We start from the raw sequence: 19,954 nt of genomic DNA, 5'->3' as shown, positions 1-19,954 counted from the left end.
GTGCCAGCCTTCATTTCTTCATCACCTCCTTCTTCACCACTTGATCTGATTCTCACTTGAAGAATTCATCTGACATGCATCATACACCCTCCTTTTGCTTTGTTTCAGCATACTCTCTTTGTCATCCAAGAAGCCTTGTTTTTAGTTCCCCTACCTTTGTTCCTTGTTGAAATGTATTTGGTGTGTACCTGAAACATCTCTTCCTTGACTATTCTGTTGTAGCTTGTCCTGTCAAACTTTGGTTGCATTTTATCCTGGCCAGATCCCTTCTCATTGCATTGAAATTGCTACTCTTCCAATCCATTTGTCCTACTTTATATCGTTCTTGCTTTTTTCTATTGCTAATCTAAACCGTATGACACTATGATCATTGTCAACATCTCCACAAAAAAATTGGTCCACTTGATCCACCTCATTTCCCAGTACCAGATCCATCAATTCCTCCTTTCTAGTTGGGCCAAGAATCACAGAATCACACAGTGCAGAAGAGGCCCTTCGGCCCATCGAGTCTGCACCAGCACATGAGAAACACCTGACCTATCTACCTAATCCCATTTACCAGCACTTGAACCCATAACCTTGAATAATATGACGTGCCAAGTGCTCGTCCAGGTACTTTTTAAAGGATGTGAGGCAACCCACCTCCACCACCCTCCCAAGCAGTGCATTCTAGACCGTCACCACCCTCTGGGTAAAAAAGATTTTCCTCACATCCCCCCTAAACCTCCTGCCTCTCACCTTGAACTTATTCCCTCTTGTGACTGACCCTTCAACTAAGGGGAACAGCTGCTCCCTATCCACCCTGTCCATGCCCCTCATAATCTTGTACACCTCGATCAGGTCACCCCTCAGTCTTCTCTGCTCCAACGAAAATAACACAAGTCTATCCAACCTCTCTTCATAACTTAAATGTTTCATCCCAGGCAACATCCTGGTGAATCTCCTCTGCACCCCCTCCAGTGCAATCACATCCTTCCTACAATGTGGTGACCAGAACTGCATACAGTACTCAAGCTGTGTCCTCACCAAGGTGTTGAAGGTGGTGATTTTTGTTTTGTCTCTTTGTCCTTTTGTCTGTGACATCTTTTGGTTATCTCCACCTATCACTGGCCCTCTATCCAGCTCTTCTCGTCCCAGCCACCACTTCCCCCCTCTAAACCAGCTTATATTTCACCCCTTTTCTATTTTTCCTTAGTTCTATTGTTTGAGTTTCGGACTCGAAACGTTAACTGTGCTCCTCTCCACAGATGCTGCCAGACCTGCTGAGTTTTTCCAGGTACTTTTGTTTTTGTTTTGGATTTCCAGCATCTGCAGATTTTTGCTTTTATCTTAGTCATCTATGTCATTTATATAAATGACAAATAATAGGGGACCCAGCACAGATCCCTGTGGTACGCCACTGGACACTGGCTTCCAGTCACTAAAGCATCCTTCTGTCATCACCCTCTGTCTCCTACAACTAAGCCAATTTTGAATCCCCCTTATCAAATTACCCTGTATCCCATGTGCATTTGCCTTCTTTATAAGTCTCCCATGTGGGACCTCGTCAAAGACTTTGCCGAAATCCATATAAACTACATCAACTGCACTACTCTCTTCTACACACCTGGTCACCTCCTCAAAAAATTCAATCAAACCTAATGATCAAATAAGTTCTCATTAACACAGTTCAGAAATTCTTCCCTCTCTTTACCCTTTACTCTTAAATCATCTCAACCTCTTATTTGGGTAACTAAATTCCCCAAGATCCTCACTCTCTAGCACTTGTACAACTCAGTGATTTTCCTGCAGAATGGCTCCCTCTCTCTCTCTCTCTTTCACTATTTTGAGACCTATAAGAGAACATTCAGTTGCATGATGATACTCTTTTTGTGTCTCAACTCCATTACACCAAATGGATTCTTGCTTCCTCAAGGACAACCCCTCTTTCCAAATTACAAGTGAGTGACTGTGATGAAGTGGGTGTTTTATTAGGCAAAAACAGCTGCTCAGTTCAATACTACCGCTAAGGGTTGTGAATATTGCTCTTTATGGCCTGTATCTCAGGTCTGGACATTAACCTCCACCACCCCCTTAAGTGGCTATAAACAACTGGCAAGTCTTATTTCGGGACATTGCTCAGGGTCACATCACAACAAAGGCGGTTTTGTAACCTGCCCTCACAATGAGAACCATGACAACATAGAAACTGCAGGGCTGGATTAAACACAATAAAGTGATACAACTTGTGCAGCTCTGCATGAGTGCAATGAGGGAAATGGTAAAGTCAAGTACGTGAATTAAATCAATCCAACGCTTTACCTTCATGTACTTTATCTTGACTGTACTTGAACTATCTCTTCTTTAAAGGCAGCCCATTGTTCACTCACGGTTTTGCCTGCTAATCCTAGATTCCAAATTATTTGGTTTTTGCTTGGTCTCACAGCTCCACTTTTTGTCCATATTCCTATAAGTTTCACATCATCATTTTCTTTGCTGCAATTTCTACGTGATTGTTCAAGCTGAATTTTATCCAAATTATTTTCATGCTTTTTTTTGAGGGGGTAGTGGGAGAAGATGGAATAAAAAGAAATCCATATTTTGCCAAAATCACTTGTCGTCTAGTTACTTCCCATTCTGTTTACTTGTTGTTTCCATGATTCTTTGCTTTTTAACTGTTTATCATGTTTATTGAATCAGGTTGTCATAGTTATCGTCAAGCTGAGGTCAGGAGGCTGAAGAAAATCTGAATGCCATAAACTTTCTCACGGTCCTAATGCCCCTAAATTACAAAACATTGAGTATTATTGCGATGGTGTTATTGCATTATTGCTTGTCTTTAGTAAAATGAGCTGCTAATCTACTAATATTCTCTTACAATTTTAATGCTAAATTATTTGTGTGTTTGGAAAGTTTAAAAACTAAACTAGTGACGCCTCTTTGGCACTAAATACCATCTATGTAATTTGTGACAAAGTATGCCTCCGATAGTTCAGGAATGTTTAATTTGTGCTCTGTCTCAACTTCTTAATTTAGATGGAGGCAGCAGAAGCCAGCGACTTTGTGTCACAGAAAGAGGTCAGCCAGACAGTGGTGCTGAATGGTGCTCAGGGACGGAGAGCAAAGAAGAGGAACAGAGCTTATTCAGTGAGTCCTCAAAAGGTCATTAGGATTTTTATTAGATTATTAACTAGGGCCTTCACTGTGACCGTAGCAGCTTGCTTTAAAAAGATGTAGGGCGGAATTTTCCTGTTTAATGGTGGGCAGGGGGGAACAATGCAGCAGGCGCTGCATAAATAGGTTTCACGCCAGCGTAAAATGACGGCGGGATCTTCTGCTCCTGTCCACCATGGCGGCTCACAATTCCAGTCAGGGGCCAGTGTGAAGCCGATTTGCATCCCGCTAACAGGATGCACATGAAGGCCTGACTGGAATCGCCCCCTCCCCAACCCGATCGTCTGCACAGCCAGCAGGAAATCATGCTAGTCCAGAACACGTCTGGACCAACGTGGCATGTACATGTTATCGGCACTTAACTGAAGAAGGCCTGGGGCTGCCTCTGGAGTTCAGGACAGAAGCCTTCAGTGACCATGACCTTGGAGGACACAGCAGTGGGTTGGGGAGCATCTATCAGGTTCATCTTCCATCTACAGTGTCTTCAAGGAGGTCCAACTCCCAGCTTCAGCATGTTCCTGGAGGTCCATCTTTTTTCAATGGTTGGTCAGTTATGTCCAGACGCCTTTTAAAAATGGCACCTAGATATGACGGCAGGGCATGAGCCATCCAGTCCGCCCCATTGCGTGAAACATCGCAAAACCCCCCAATACATATTTAATGAGGTCAGGGTCACGCGATACAGCACAAATCCCCAGCAGCAGGAAACACTCCCTGCCCCCGCCACCTTAGGCCCAGGAGGGAAAATTCTGCCCGTAGTGTTTGTACGTAGTGTTTTTCACATTTCAAAGCACATCACACCCAAGGATATACTTTTGAAGTGTAGTCACTGTTGTAATATAGGGAAAATCAGCAGCCAATTTGTGTGCAGGAATGTCCCATAAAAAAACGATGAGATAAATGACAAAATAAGCTGTTTCTGACTTAAGTAAATCCAATCATATCTGTTGCTCCATAACACACTCTCAGAATTGTTAAAGCACAGGAGGAGGCCATTTGGCTCTGTGCCAACTCTCCAAAATGAGCAGTTCACTAAGTGCCTTCCTCTTGTGAACATTCTTCCTTTTCAAATAACAATCCAAGTTCCTCTCGAATGCCTTGATGAAGCCTGCCTCCACCACAGTCTCAGGCAGCACAGTCCAGATCTTTACCACTCATTGCGTGAAAAAGCTTTGCCTCATGTCTACATTGTTTCTTTTGCAACTACTCTAAATCTGTGCCCTCTCATTGTCAATCCTTCTCCAATTGGGAACAGTTTTTTCCCTATCTACTCTTTCCAAACCTCTCATGATTTTTGAATCCCTTGTTCAAATCTCCTCTCAACCTTATTTTTTCCAAGGAAAACAGTCCCAACTTCTCCCATCTATCTATATAGCTGTAGTTCCTCATCCCTGGAGTCATTCTCATGAAAATGATCATTTGCTGTTAAATAAAGCAGCTTAGTAAACATTTACTCATAGAACATAAGGGCATAAGAAGTAGGAGCAGGAGTACATGGCCCGTCAAGCTTGACCTGCCACTGAATATGATTATGGTTGATCTTCTGCCTCAACTCTACTTATCTGCCTGCACGCCATATTCCTTGATTCCCTGTGAGACCAAACCCCTGGGGTAAAGAATTCCAAAGATTCACAACCCTTTGAGTGAAGAAATTTCTCCTCATCTCAATCCTAAATGATTGTCTTTCTCCTAAGACTGTACCCCGTGCTCTAGAGTCCCCAGCCAGGGGAAAGAGCTTCTCAGTGTCTACCCTGTCAAATCTCTTTAGAATCTTCTATGTTTCAATGAGACCACCTTTCATTCTTCCATACCCCAGAGAATTCAAGCTCAATTTACTCAGTCATTTATCACAGGACCAGAGCTCTTATCCCAATACCCAATCAAGTGAACCATCATTGTACTGCCTCCAAGGCAAGTATATCATTCCTTAAATATGAAGACCAAAACTGTGCACAGTATTTCAGTAGTCGGGTGGGGTTGTGGGGAGTTGAGAGGTTGTGGAGGTAAATGGGTGAGTGGGTTGGCAGGTTGGGGAGAGTTGAGAGATCACAAAGGTGATTTGGGGTCATTGGGTTTAGCCAGGCAGTCGGAGATAGTCGGGGGGTCAGGGGAGGGTAGTTGGTGGGTAGTCAGGCCAGGGGGTAGTCAGGCCATGGTTGGTGGTGGGACGACAGGGGGCCGGAGGGGTAGTCATGACTGGGGGGAGTCAGGAGGTTGGGGGTGGGGTAGTTGAGGTGGGGTAGTCGGAGGTTGGGAGAGTTGAAATGTCAGGGGTGTAGTTGTGTCTGAGGGGAGTCAGGAGGGTAGCTGGGTCGAGGGGAAATCGGTGGGGGGGGGAGGGGGGGGGTCGAGTTGTGGTGTCAGTAGTACCATCAGGTACGGCCATACGGAGATCGGAAGTTCTAGACCAACTTTTACAAGTTTCACATTTTTAAAAAAAGATTCTGCTTTTCTATTCTTATGATGAAAATGCCTACTTCCACCTCCAGAATAATACCTCACCTAAGCTTAACTGCTGCTGATACCCTCAGCCATGCCACTGTGACTTCCACCTGCCATCTTGTTTCCCAATCATTTCACCTGTCTATATCTCTTTGCAGCCTCTTTGTGTTTTCCTCACAGCTTGTCTTCCCACCTAGTTTTGTATTCAATTCAACTGAGCAGAAATAGATGTATAAAAGTTATGAATATCTAGTGGCAATCCAAAGGCATGACCCCTGGATTGTGTTACTGTATGGTTAGATATTGGGCACTATGGATAAGCCCCTCAAAGTAAGATGTCAAAGTCCCTTTATAGAAGTGGCTAGCCTTGCTTTTTAAAAATTCATTCATGGGATGTGGGCTTCGCTGGCTGGGCCAGCATTTATTGCCCATCCCTAGTTGCCCTTGAGAAGGTGGTGATGAGCTGCCTTCTTGAACCGTTGTAGTCCATGTGATGTAGGGACACCTGCAGTGCTATTAGGAAGGGAGTTCCATGATTTTCACCCAACGACAGTGAAGGAACGGCGATATATTTCCAAGTCAGGATGGTGAGTGACTTGGAGGGGAACTTGCAGGTGGTGGTGTTCCCACCTATCTGCTGCCATTGTCCTTATAGATGGTAGCGGTTGTGGGTTTGAAAGGTGCTGTCTGAGGAGCCTTGGTGAATTCTTGCAGTGCATCATGCGGATGGTACACACTACTGCTACTGTGCGTCAATGGCGGAGGGAGTGAATATTTGTGAATGTAGTGCCAATCAAATGGGCTGCTTTGTCCTGGATGGTGTCAAGCTTCTTGAGTGTTGTGGGAGCTGCACTCATCCAGGCAAGTGAAGAGTATTCCATCACACTCCTGAATTGTGCCTTGTAGATGGTGGACAGGCTTTGGGGAGTCAGGAGGTGAGTTACTCGGCACAGGATACTAGCCTCTGATCAGCTCTTGTAGCCACAGTATTTGTGTGGCTAGTACAGTTCAGTTTCCGGTCAATGGTTAACCCCAGGACGTTGACAGTGGGGGATTCAGTGATGGCAATGCCATTGAAAATCAAGGGGCGATGGTTAGATTCTCTCTTGCTTTAATCCAGAGAACATCAAAACAAAACCTTGTTACAGACATATTGAAAAAATAAAACTTCAGGTGAAAATATTTCATATAAATGGAAGTTTAAAGAAGGAAAAGCATAAGTGTAATTTTAAAAAGGATTTCTAATGTTGGGGACGTTAATCATAAAATAAAACATTACTCAGATCAGTATGTTGGCTCAAGAAAAGGCCATTGATTGATTAGCAAGTAGAAAGGCATCTGGCGAGGATGGAATTCTGGCAGAACTGCTCAGAATATGCCATCCACTGCCACACATTCATGACCTCCTCCTTCTCTTTTGGAAGGAGGGATCCATTTCACAGGACATGCTCAAAAATCATCACATTATACAAAAACAAAGGTGACAGAGGAGATTGAAGTGACTACAGGGTATTTCATTCTTTAATGTCATTGGGAATTAGGCCTTTGCTAGGGTAATGCTTAAAAGACTCTATCTCCTTGCAGTGTATCCAGAAGCATGGTGCGGTGTCCATGTTGGCAGATCTACCATTGCCATGACCTTCTCTAGACACCAGCTGCAAGGGAAGCATAGGGAAAAGGATATACCTCTACTTTTCTTTTGTAGATCTCACTAAAGCATTTGACGCTTCCATCAGGGCAGGACAACATTTTGGCTAAAAATTGGCTGTCCACTAAAGCTCGTCAATTTCATCTGCTCCTTTCACAACAACATGCACTATACTGTACAGTTTGGTGGCATCACTTCTGACAGTTTTAGGGTTGTGTTCTAGCCCTCACTTTATTTGATGTTTACTTCTCAATGCTCCAGACTTTTGTCTTCCCTGCAGATATGGAAGAAGTCTACCCTCATACTAGTTCTGATGGTAAGCTCTATAGTCTGTCTAGATTGAAAGGGAAGATAAAGATACAGCATGTATTGATTAGAGAACTCCTTTACACTGATGATGCTGTGCTAATCGTTCACTCAGAAACTTATCTATATATGTAGTATAAGAGACTCGCACATGTAGGGTTAATGTGAGACTGAGTACACTACAGCCCACACAATGATGTAAGAAGGTGCATGACCCAGACCCAGGTCAGTATGGTGTTGAGCAGAGACAGAAATAGACCTAAGCATGGAAAGAGTTCCTAGCTAGTACCCTTTACTGTACATGTGTAAGTAGTTTTAGTAGTTAATAAAGACTTACGGTTAACCTATAGAAGACTACAGAGACTTACTTAAGACAGACCATTCTGTAACCAACACCATCCCAACATGGTGGCAGCAAGGGGATTAAAAACCCAGAACCCACTAAAATGCGGAGACAAATGGAAATGGTGGAAATTTGAGAAAAATTCAACAAAGCATTCTGACCTGAAAAGAAGCTCCTGAAGAAGCTGAGACACAGAGGAAAAATTGTGAGAGAACAATCCAGAGGAAGGCCTGGAAGCTGAAGGCTGAGATTTAAATTGCGTTACTGCAGCAGAAGACAACATTGAATCTCCTTTGGAAGCTCAGCTTCAGAGTGTAGATTCGGAACAACTGCAAGGGTGAGCTAAATCATTTAAAATTCCAGGCTGCAGCAAGGCCTGGGAACTCCTTATAATAATTCATTGCCATAAGTGCCGTTGGTTAGAAACCGGTTGCTAAAACCCAATCCCTGAATCAGAGCCTGAACACATGGCCTCTGAAATCATCAAAAACACAAAAAGCGAATGAATTAATTAAATATTTCAGGAACATTGCGACGGTCCAGTTCATTAAAAAACAAGCAGAAGCTCCAATTCGACCGATCCGACAGTTTAAAAAGTAAACTGCTGAACAAAAGAATTCGGCAAGTAGCTGATCCAGGCAACCTTTGTGAATTTTTTTTTTCAAGAAGAGCGCCATCGCCATCCTGTGGAGCGGGCCAAAATCAGCAAGCACAGGATGTCCCGTTGTCTCCGAGTGAACGGCGAAAGCTCTTAAGGCTGCTCATACACTTTTAAAATTTTTAACGTGGATCACAATTCCATACTTCCAAGGCCATTCGGATTAATCCAAGGCCCAGACCAATCAAAAACTGGGATGATTGGAGGAAAAGATTCGAAAGATACAGCATCACTTCAGGTTTAAATAAAAAGTCAGAAGACCTGCAAGTGAAGGAAGATCTAACCCTGGAAAAAGCACTCCATATAGTTAGGCAGTCAGAACTCTGTGAGCAGCACAGAACAACCTTAAGGGGAGAGAGTACAGAGGCCAACTCTCAGTCCAGCGTGTCAGGCCACAAAGACACAGGGACACTCTAAGGCTGGAATTTTCTGTGCCCGCTGGCGTCAGGCATCATGGCGGGTGTAAGTGGACAATATGGCAGGATTGTCAAAAATCGGTTTCACACCGTTGTGAAACATGTTTGCAATCACCCGCTTCACCCGTCAATAGTGGGCCGCGTTTCCTGCCCCCACATGTCAGGAACTTCATTGTAATCCACCTGCATATAAGCCCAGCTCACCAGAATCATGCCCCCATTCAGGATCGTCCAAGCATGTCGCTGTGATTGTACGTTGACGTCGCTCATGCTCAGTTGTAAAGCACGTGCACCTAGCAAGCTGCAATTCACTTGGGACTTCGAGGTTTGTTTGCCTGCCTTGCTTCAGGCAGCACTTGCAGTCATCAGCACCAGGCTTCACCGGCAGCACCACCACTTTTAGGGGGGTTCACGGACTCTAGCTACCAGACCAACCATAACGGGTGGCTTTTCAATGGCTGCAGGGCTAGGACTTGTTTGGGGAAGGGGGAAAAGGCTGCAGGGTGAGGGCTGTACTGGGGAACGGGGGTATCATAGGATGTGAGTGGGGGCACATGTTTATCTCTGCAAGTGGCCTCAAGAGGGTGAAGGCTGAGTAGGCAATCTTGGAGGAGATGAGGCCAGATGGAGATGTGAGGGTGTGTGTAAGAGAGTGAGTTGTGCTGTCCCTTGAGCTGGCAGTGAATGAGATGCCAGTGAATGTGTGATGGCCTTGTGAGTATACAAGTTTAGAGTGATGAGATGGTTGCCTTACCCTGGTGGCATGGATGAAATCATTCATCCTCTTTCTGCACTGGATGGCCAATCTCTTCTGTGCAGTGATGACACTGACCACCACTGCCACCACCTCCCAAGCTGGAGTGTTGACACTGTTGGGCTTCCTGCCAGAGTGGGGGTAGAAGACATCGTGATGGTCTCCAATGGTGTCCAGAAGTCTCCCAGGGATGTGTCAAAGATTTGGGGGGCTGCAGTCTTCTTGCCTTTTGGGGCCATGTCTTCTGTGCAGCAGCCCTGGGCTGGAAGCACTGAGAGGTGTGCATGTGGCTGCACTTTAAATATGGTGCTGGGCGTGAGGAATCAGCGAGGACGATGAGACCCCACCCACCATCGAAATGGCATGTTTCCCAGGAATGCATGATTAATGAGGTGGGATTAGGATGATACTGAGTGAAAAGCCGTCATTGCAGCCGGCAGGTAAAATGTTCTTTTTCCTGCCTGCTACCACATGATTCCACCCTCTAAGTCAGGGAAAGCAATTGCCGAACTGGCCAGCAGAGGGATCATGCTAGCACAGTGGAGCGAAGCGCCCTCACAGGTGAGATCAATGTCCTGTAAGTGCAGCCCAATGCTTCCAATGCAACAGGATTGGACAGTATGGCAAACTGTGCAAGGCAAAAGCTCTGAAACGCACGTAAGGTCATAAGATGACCCATAAGGTCGAGACTACAAACCCAGAAGACACACAGCCAAGCTTCTTGAGTGAGGTCAATGACCTAGCTTTCTCATTTTGGAATGCAGACATTTCTGTCAATGGCCAGTTAATAAATTTTAAATTCAATATAGGAGCCAGTGTGACAGTCTTGTATGACAAAGAACCATGGCTGATGACACAACGGCTGACGCCATCCATAGTTTATGGTGAAAGGCACCCTGCAAGCGACACTGATTTATAAGGACAAAGCAATCCAAGAGACACTGTTCATTGCCCACAACCAGGACTGCTCACTATGAAGCCACAGTGCCTGTGTCGAACTGAACCTCCTGGTTGATTGATGAGGTCAACCAACAAGGGCCTAGTGCCAAATGTGAGTTCCCGAAGCTCTTGGCAGGATTGGGCATATGAAATATGCATACAGGATCACACTGAGGGCGGATTCTAAACCAGTGTGCCTTTTCACTCCGCAAAAAGTCTCCCACCCCCCTCATGAAGCAGGTACGTGAGCAGCTGGATGAGATCACAATCATGGAAGTCATCCCCACAAGTCACACAACCAACTGTATGGTGCTCCGAGCTGGTCCAATTCCCAAAAACAAACAGGTCTCTCCAAATTTGCATTGGCCTGACACATCTTAAAGAGGCCAGAGAAGTTCATCCCATGTCCTCAATGGGCGAAAGCTTGACTAAACTCTTGAAGAGAATGGTATTTTCAAAGCTGCCGATTCTGGTAACTTCATCTCAATGAGGAGTCCCAGCTCCTGGCGACATTTATTACCTACTTTGACAGATTCTGCTACAACTGCCTGCCATTTGGTCAGTGCCAGAAATATTCCAATGTATGCTATTTTGCAGAGCCTTCAGAGGGTCATTTGCCACATGGATAGTGTCTTGGTTCATGGTGCAACAGTGGAAGAACATGACAAAAGACTCACAGCAGCCTTAGAGCGCCTGCAGGAAAAGGGGCTGATGCTGAATGACACATGTGTGTTTTCCAAAACATCAGTTTGATTCCTGGGCCACATTGCCAGCAACAATGGCAGACCCACAAAAAACTAAGGCTATCGGTGAGCTCCCCAGCCCATCCTCAGTCCCCGATCCCCAGCTGGGGATGGTGAGCCAAGTGGCAAGTTTTTACCGAATTTGGCACATGTCACGGAACTCTTGAAGGACCTACTTAAGAAAGACCAAGTGTGGTGCTTGGACTCACATCAAGACCAAGCATTCAATTGCATCAAAATTATGTTGGTGCTCTCCACTAGAATTCTGGCCCATTATGGCACTGCACACTACCATAGCAGTAAACACTTTGGCCTTGGAGTTGTCCTTTTTCAGGAACAAATGGATGGAAGTCGCTGACTGGTGTACTACACTTACAGAAGGCTGTCAGATATGGAGACAAGATACGCCACCATAGTAAAGGAGGTCCTTGCAGTCATGTGGACATCTGAGGAGTTTTCTGACTACATTATCGGCCTCAAAGTCACAATCAAAATGGACCAATTAAAACCACTAGTCTCCTTATTGGATCACTGTACCTCATGAGGTTCACCTGCGAGATGGTATATGTCCAAGGTAAAAACTAGACAACAGCAGGCACACTTTCAAAAGCCATGGTGGGCCTCCTGGCAAAACAGGGTGTCAACTTTGTTGAAGAACTGGAATCAATGAGAAGACACCTACCAGTGACCCACAAGTAAACTCCATAGATACTGCCAATAAGGATAGCCTTGACAAAACTCCCTAGATTTGGGGAAGGACCCACTAGATTGGAAGATAGCAAATGTAGCTCCATTATTCATAAAGGGAGGGAGACAGAAAGCAGGAAATTACAGGCCAGTTAGCTTAACATCTGTCAGAGGGAAAATGTTAAAAGCTATTATTATGCTTGGACATGCCCAAGGTCACCAGACAGAGTCAACATGGTTTTGTGAAAGGGAAATCATGTTTAACCAACTTATTGGCGTTCTTTGAGGAAGTAACATGTACTGCGGATAAAAGGGAATGGGTGGATGTACTGTACTTAGATTTCCAGAAGGAATTTGATAAAGTGCCACATCAATGGTTATTGCAGAAAATAAAGCTCATGGTATAGGGGGTAACATATTGTCATGAACAGAAGATTGGCCGGCTAACAGGAAGCAGAGAGTAGGCATAAATGGGTCTATTTCTGGTTGGCATGAAGTAACGAATCATGTGTCACAGGGATCACTGCTGGGATCTCAAGTATTACAATTTATATAAATGACTTGGATGAAGGGATGGTTGCCAAATTTGCTGATGACACAAAGATAGGTAGGAAAGTAAGTTGTAAAGAGGACATAAGGAGACTACAAAACAATATAGATAGGTTAAGTGAGCGGGCAAAGGTCTGGCAAATGGAGTATAATGTGGGAAAATGTGAAATTGTCCATTTTGGCAGGAAGAATAAAAGAGGAGCACATTATCTAAATGGCAAGAGATTGCAGAGCTCTGAGGTGCAGAGGGATCTGGGTGTCCTAGTGCATGAATCACAAAAGGCTAGTATGCAAGTACAACAAGTAATTAGGAAAGCTAATAGAATATTATCATTGATTGTGAGGGGAATTTAATACAAAAGTAGGGAGGTTATGTTTCAGTTATGCAGAGTACTAGTGAGACCACATCTGGAATACTGTGTACAGTATTGGTCTCCTTATTTAAGGAAGGATATAAATGCATTGGAAGCAGTTTAGAGAAGGTTTACCAGGCTAATATCAAGAATGGGTGGATTGTCTTATGAGGAAAGGTTGGATAGACTAGGCTTGTATCCGCTGGAGTTTAGAAGAGTAAGAGGCAACTTGATTGAAACATATTCTGAGGGGTCTTGACAGGCTAGATGTGGAGAGGATGTTTTTGCTTGTGGAAGAATCTAGAACCAGGAGGTCACTGTTTTAAATGGGTGACCCCTTATTTTTAAACAGAGGTGAAGCGAATTTTTTTTCACTTACAGGGTCCTAAGACTTTGGAACTCTGCTTCCACCACCTTTTCAGGAAGAGAGTCTTTGGATATTTTTAAGGCAGAGGTGGATATATTTTTTTGGTAAGGAAGGGGATGATAGGTTAATCGGGGGTAGGTAGGATGCAGATTTCAGGTTACTATTAGATCAGCCATGATCTTATTAAATGGCAGAGCATGTTCAAGATGTTGAATGGCCTACTCCTACTCCTTTATGGCTGTGAAACATGGATGACTTACAGTTATCAAGAACAACTTTCATCTTTGTTGTTTGCAGTGCATTCTCGGCAGTCCATGCCCAAATACAGCAAGACCTGCACAATATCTAGGCTTGGGCTGACAAATGGCAATTAACATTTACGCCACACAAGTGTCAGGCAATGACCATCTCCAACAAGAGAAACCTAACCATTGCCCCTTGGCATTCAATGGCATTACTATTGCTGAATCCCCCACTATCAACAACCTGGGGATTACCATTGACCAGAAACTGAAGTGGACTAGCCATATAAATACTGTGGGTATAAGAGCACAGAGGCTAGGAATCCTGTGGCGAGTAACTCACCTCTGGACTCCCAAAGCCTGTTCACCATCAACAAGGCACAAGTCAGGAGTGTGATGGAATATTCTCCACTTGTCTGGGTGAGTGCAACTCTAACAACACTCAACAAGCTTGACACCATCCAAGACAAAGCAGCCTATTGATTAGTACCCCTTCCACAAACATTCACTCCCTCTGCCACCGATAAACAGGGACAGCAGTGAGTACCATCCACGAGATGCTTTGCAGGAATTCACCAAGATTCCTTAGGCAGCACCTTCCAAACCCATGACCACTACCATCTAGAAGGATGAGGGCAGCAGATAGATGGGAACACCACCACCTGCAAGTTCCCCTTCAAGTCACTCATCATCCTGACTTGGAAATATGTCGCCATCCCTTCACTGTCGCTGGGTCAAAATCCTGGAACCCTCTTCCTAACAGCACTGTGGGTGTACCTACACTACATAGACTGCAGCGGTTCAAGAAGGCAGCTCACCACCACCTCCTCAAGGGCAACTAGGGATGGGCAATCAATCCTGGCCTAGGCAGCGACACTCACATCCTGTAAATTAATTTTTAAAAATCTCATGGAAGGATAAAATTACCAATGTGGTAGTGCTCTCAAAGGCAAAGCTCCCAAGTGTGTTAGCACTCATCAAGCAGTGGTGACTTCGCTGGCTTGGGCACATTCACAGGATGAAAGACAGAATATACCCAAGGATTTTCTGTATGGTGAGGTAGCCAGAGCCAGGTAACCAGCAGGATCCCCAAATAGCTGCTTCAAGGATACTTTCAAGTGTGACATGAAATCCCAAAACATTGGTTGTGCACTTAGGAGACACCTAATGAGGGAAATGGCAACATCACCTGGGCCAACTTGCCCTACCATGACAACGAGTGTCTACAATGGCTTAGCAACAGGTGCCAACATCGAAGGCAACAACCCACAATGACACCTGAGAACTAACTCATCTGTGACGCTTGTGGTAGAACCAGTGTCTCATGGTTTGATGTCTTCAAACATCAGCAAAATGCACCATATGATTTGCTGCATGTGCTTCATCTTAAGAAGATGGAAAGATGCTGACGATGACCATGTTGGGATGCCAGCACACTGCCCCATTGAGCAGGGAATGAAGTTTGAGCTCCAACATGGTTGAATCCTGATTTTGCTTCATCCCCTATGAGGGGGAGATGATGGTGTAGTGGTAGCTGGACTAGTAATCCAGAGACCCAGTGTAATGCTCTGTGGACCCAGGTTCTATTCCTGCCACAGCAGATCGTGGAATTTGAATTCAATAAAAATCTGGAATTAAAAGTCTAATGATGACCATGAAACCATTGACGATTGTTGTAAAAAACCATCTGATTCACTGATGCCCTTTAGGGAAGAAAATCTGCTGTACTTACCTGGTCTGGCCCACAGCAATGTGGTTGACTCTTAAATGCCCTCTGAAATGGCCTAGCAAGCCACTTAGTTGTATAAAACTGCTCCAAAGTCACAGAAAAGGAATGAAACCGGACAGACCACCGGCATTGACATAGGCACCGGAAATGACAATGGCATTCTTAGCTCTGTCAGCCCTGCAAAGTCCTCCTTACTAACATCTGGGGGCTTGTGCCAAAATTGGGAGAGCTGTCTCACAGACTAGTCATGCAACAGCCTGACATAGTCTTCCTCACGAAATCATATCTTACAAATAATGTCCCAGACACCACCATCACCATCCCTGGGTATGTCCTGTCCCACCGGTAGGACAGACCCAGCAGAGGTGGTGACACAATGGTATACAGTCAGGAGGGAGTTGCACTGAGAGTCCTCAACATCAACTCTGGACCCCATGAAGTCTCATGGCATCAGGTCAAACATGGGCAAGAAAACCACATACCACCCTCCCTCAGCTGATGAATCAGTGCTCCTCCAAATTGAACACCACTTGGAGAAAGCACTGAGGGTGGAAAGAGTGCAGAATGTACTCTGGTTGGGGGACATCAATGTCCTCCACCAAGAGTGGCTCGATAGCATCACTACTGACTGAGCTGGTTGAGTCCTAAAGGACATAGCTGTGGGAATGGGTCTGCAGCAGGTGGTGAGGGAATCAACAAAAGGGAAAAACATACTTGACCTCATCCTCACCAACCTGCATGCTGCAGATGCATCTTTCCATGACAATGTCGGTAAGAGTGACCACCACACAGTCATTGTGGAGACTAAATCCCGTCTTCACATTGAGGATACCCTCCATCATGTTGTGTGGCACCGGCGTGCTAAATGGTATAGATTTTGAACAGATCTAGTAACGCAAAACTGGGCATCCATGAGGCACTGTGGACCATCAGCAGCAGCGGAACTGTACTCAAATACAATTTGTGACACCATGGCCCGTAATATCCCCTCACTCTACCATTACCATCAAACCAATGAAGAGTGCAGGAGGGCATGCCAAGAGCAGCACCAGGCATACCTAAAAATGAGATGTACGCCTGGTGAAGCTATAACAATGCGTGCCAAACAGCATAAGCAGGGCTAAGCAACCCCACAACCAATGGATTAGATCTAAGCTCTGCAGTCCTGCCACATCCAGTCGTGAATAGCGGTGGACAATTGAACAGCTCACTGGAGGAGGAGGCTCCAAAAATATCCCCATCGTCAATGATGGGGAGCCCAGCACATCATTGCAAAAAATAAGGCTGAAGCATTTGCTACAATCTTCAGCTAGAAGTGCCGAGTGGATGATCCATCTTGGCTCCTCCTGAGGTCCCCAGCATCACCGATGCCAGTCTTCAGCCAATTCGATTCACTCCACATGAAATCAAGAAACGGCTGAAGGCACTGGATACTTCAAAGGCAATGTGGCCTGACAATATTCTGTCAATAGTACTGAAGAATATACTTTGTTTTGTTTGGGGGACTTCAATGTCTATCACCAAGGGTGTCTCAGTAACATCACTACTGACTGAGCTGGCCGAGTCCTACAGTCTGCTAGACTGGGTCTGTGGCAGGTGGTGAAGGAACCAACAAGAGGTTCTGTGTTCCAGAACTTGCCACGCCCCTGGCCAAGCTGTTCCAGTACAGCTATAACACTGGCATATAGCCGGCAATGTGGAAAATTGCCCAGGTATGTCCTGTACACAAAAAGCAGGACAAATCCAACCAGGCCAATTACCATCCGTTACATTATAAGGTATGTATTTATATTCCTATAACATGAACTTAACGACTTAAAATATTCTAACCAAAATTTCAAGTAGCAGTGGGGTGGAATAAAGAGATCTTGGAGTCTCCACCTATAGGGGCAATCAAACTAATTGAAGCTCAGATTTCCTCTGCTCCTGCCTGTCACTGCTCATTAATCCCCACTCTCTCTCTCTCTCCCTGTCTAGCACAAACAGCTCTTGTAACTTAGATCAATTCATTTTTCATGTAATAAGGGGACAGACTTCTGGACCCCGTTCATCCTCCTCTCCATCCGTCCACTCGTACTCCTCATCCGAAGAGTACCAAATATCCCTGTCCCAGCGGCCGGGGTCCCAATTGGATGTTAGCAATGCCCATACTTTCCTCCTTTGCTGTATGTTGGCCAGTCGTACAGCCACTTGAATTTGTTGATCCTCAGCCTTGCCTGCTCGCTCCTGTGCAGCCTGCGCTACTTCAGTGAGAGCAACATTCTGCTCCTGCAATCGGGTTATCTTTTCCTTACTCTCCTGCAACTCTTTCGCCTGTCTTTCATTTTCCCGTGTAAGATATCGCACTGCAGTAAACGGAATCCACCCCACTTGACTAGAACCTTTCCGCTTGGGGAAGCCTGCTTCCTCCAAATAACCCTTAATAGTGTAAGGTAACTTCTTTGCACTATTTCCTATCTCTTTGTCCCTGAGGGTGATAGTATATGTCGGATGCCAGGATGGACTGCCTCAGATCATTTTGGGGTGGTAGCGAATATGTTAGCTAAAGTGGGATCACCCGAAAGTTGGGACAAAGAAATAGGGAATAGTGCAGTGTAATTTAACAGGTTACTTCTGAATAACTAGGATGCTATCTAAGATGAAGAATGTGTCAAGAAACATATGGGACCTTTAATCTGGATACAGATCAATACACATGAGAAAGAGATAGTTTAATTTTGATAGTGTAAATTACATTTCTTACAGAGTTTAAAATTTTGAGGTTTGGTTCGTGATAAAGTTCTCAAAAGGGAATTTTTATTTTAAAAAGGTTTGTCAACAATTGGCACTAATTCAAATGCCGCAAGTTTTGTATTTGTAAGTCTGTTCCCAAAATATGAAGTTAAGCTCAAGACCTTAACAAATTTTGGCAGAAATCCAATTTTGGCCGAGTTAATGAATCTGGGATAATTCTAAAAAAAATAGTGGGTTACCTTTGAGACAATAAGATGTTGTTTGAAGAAGAATATAAGGAAACAAAACATGTCAATGCCTGATTTCTGTTTTAAAACCGTTGTGAGAATACTTTATTGGACTGTAAGTCTTTCCAGACAACCTGAACAAGGTAAGATGGTAGCTATTGCATGTGTAAAATGATATGAAGACTTCATCTGGACTGGGTTCGCGACCGGTGCCAAGGAACTTGAGGATATCTCTCGACCAGCTGACGGCGCGGGGTCCCCGACGGGCAGATGAATGTGAGATTATTGCTTGTAGTTGTGTGAATATAATAAAGTAACATTTATAATTAGTTGTCTCCTTTGATTCCACTAATATTGGTCAGATCCGAACAAAGCATTATATTGTATAACTTAACACCGTCCCATCAGTCTACTCTTGATCATCAGTAAAGTAATGGAAGGGGTCAACAGTGCTATCAAGCGGCACTTGCATAGCAATAACCTGCTCACTAACGCCCAGGGCCACTCAGCTCTTGACCTCATTACAGCCTTGGTTCAAACATGGACAAAAGAGCTGAACTCCCAAGGTGAGGTGACAGTGACTGCCCTTGATATCAAGACAGCATTTAACCAAGTGAGGCATCAAGGAGCCCAAGCAAAACTGAAGTCATTGGAATCAGGGAGAAATCTCTCCACAGGTTGGGCTCATACCTAGCACAAAGGAAGATCCTTGTGGTTGTTGGGGGTCAGTCATCTCAACTCCAAGATATCACCGCAGGAGTTCCTCAGGGAAGTGTCCTCAGCACAACCATCTTCAGCTGCTTAGTCAATGACCTTCCTTCCATCATAAGGTCAGAAGTGGGGATGTTCGCTGATGATTGCACAATGTTCAGCACCATTTGTGACTGCTCAGATACTCAAGTAGTCCATGTCCAAATGCAGCAAGACCTGGACAATATCCAGGCTTGGGCTGACAAGTGGCAAGTAACATTCACGCCACACAAGTGTCAGGCAATGACCATCTCCAACAAGAGAGAATCCAACCATTGCCCCTTGATGTTCAATGGCATTACCATCACTGAATCCCCCACTATCAACATCCTGGGGTTACCATTGACCAGGAACTGAACTGGACTAGCGATATAAATACTGTGGCTACAAGAGCAGGTCAGAGGCTAGGAATCGTGCGATGAGTAACTCACCTCTGACTCCTCAAAGCCTGTCCTCCATCTACAAGGCACAAGTCAGGACTGTGATGGAATACTCCCCATTTGTCTGGATGAGTCAGCTCCCACAACATTCAAGAAGCTTGACACCGTCCAGGACAAAGCAGCCCGCTTGATTGGCACCATATTCACAAACATTCACTCCCTCCATCACCGACGCACAGTAGCAGCAGTGCATACCATCTACAAGATGCACTGCAGGAATTCACGAAGGCTCATTAGACAGCACCTTCCAAACCCACGACCACTACCATCTAAAAGGAGAAGGGCAGCAGATAGATGGGAACACCACCACCTGGAAGTTCCCCTCCAAGTCACTCACCATCCTGACTTGGAAATATATTGCAGTTCCTTCTCTGTCACTTGGTCAAAGTTGTGGGGTGTGTGAGAGAGAGAGTGTGTGGGTGAGTAAGAGAGAGAGAGAAGGAGTGAGTGGGTGAGAGATAGAGCATGTGAGAGA

General features: G+C 45.0%; 1 protein-coding gene across 1 annotated transcript in view; it reads left to right on the top strand.

Moving 5' to 3' along the window:
• Positions 1-19,954, top strand: part of bcl9 (BCL9 transcription coactivator) — a 478,755-nt gene that overhangs the window by 257,725 nt on the left and 201,076 nt on the right. The window contains exon 5 of the mRNA XM_078545908.1: positions 3,016-3,141. Within this exon, the coding sequence (XP_078402034.1) occupies positions 3,016-3,141 (126 nt within the window). The remainder of the gene's footprint in view (positions 1-3,015; positions 3,142-19,954) is intronic.

This window comes from Cetorhinus maximus, chromosome 7 (genome assembly GCF_964194155.1).
Source record: "Cetorhinus maximus chromosome 7, sCetMax3.hap1.1, whole genome shotgun sequence".
NCBI lineage: Eukaryota > Metazoa > Chordata > Chondrichthyes > Lamniformes > Cetorhinidae > Cetorhinus > Cetorhinus maximus.
This window is presented reverse-complemented; position numbering and strand designations above follow the sequence as displayed.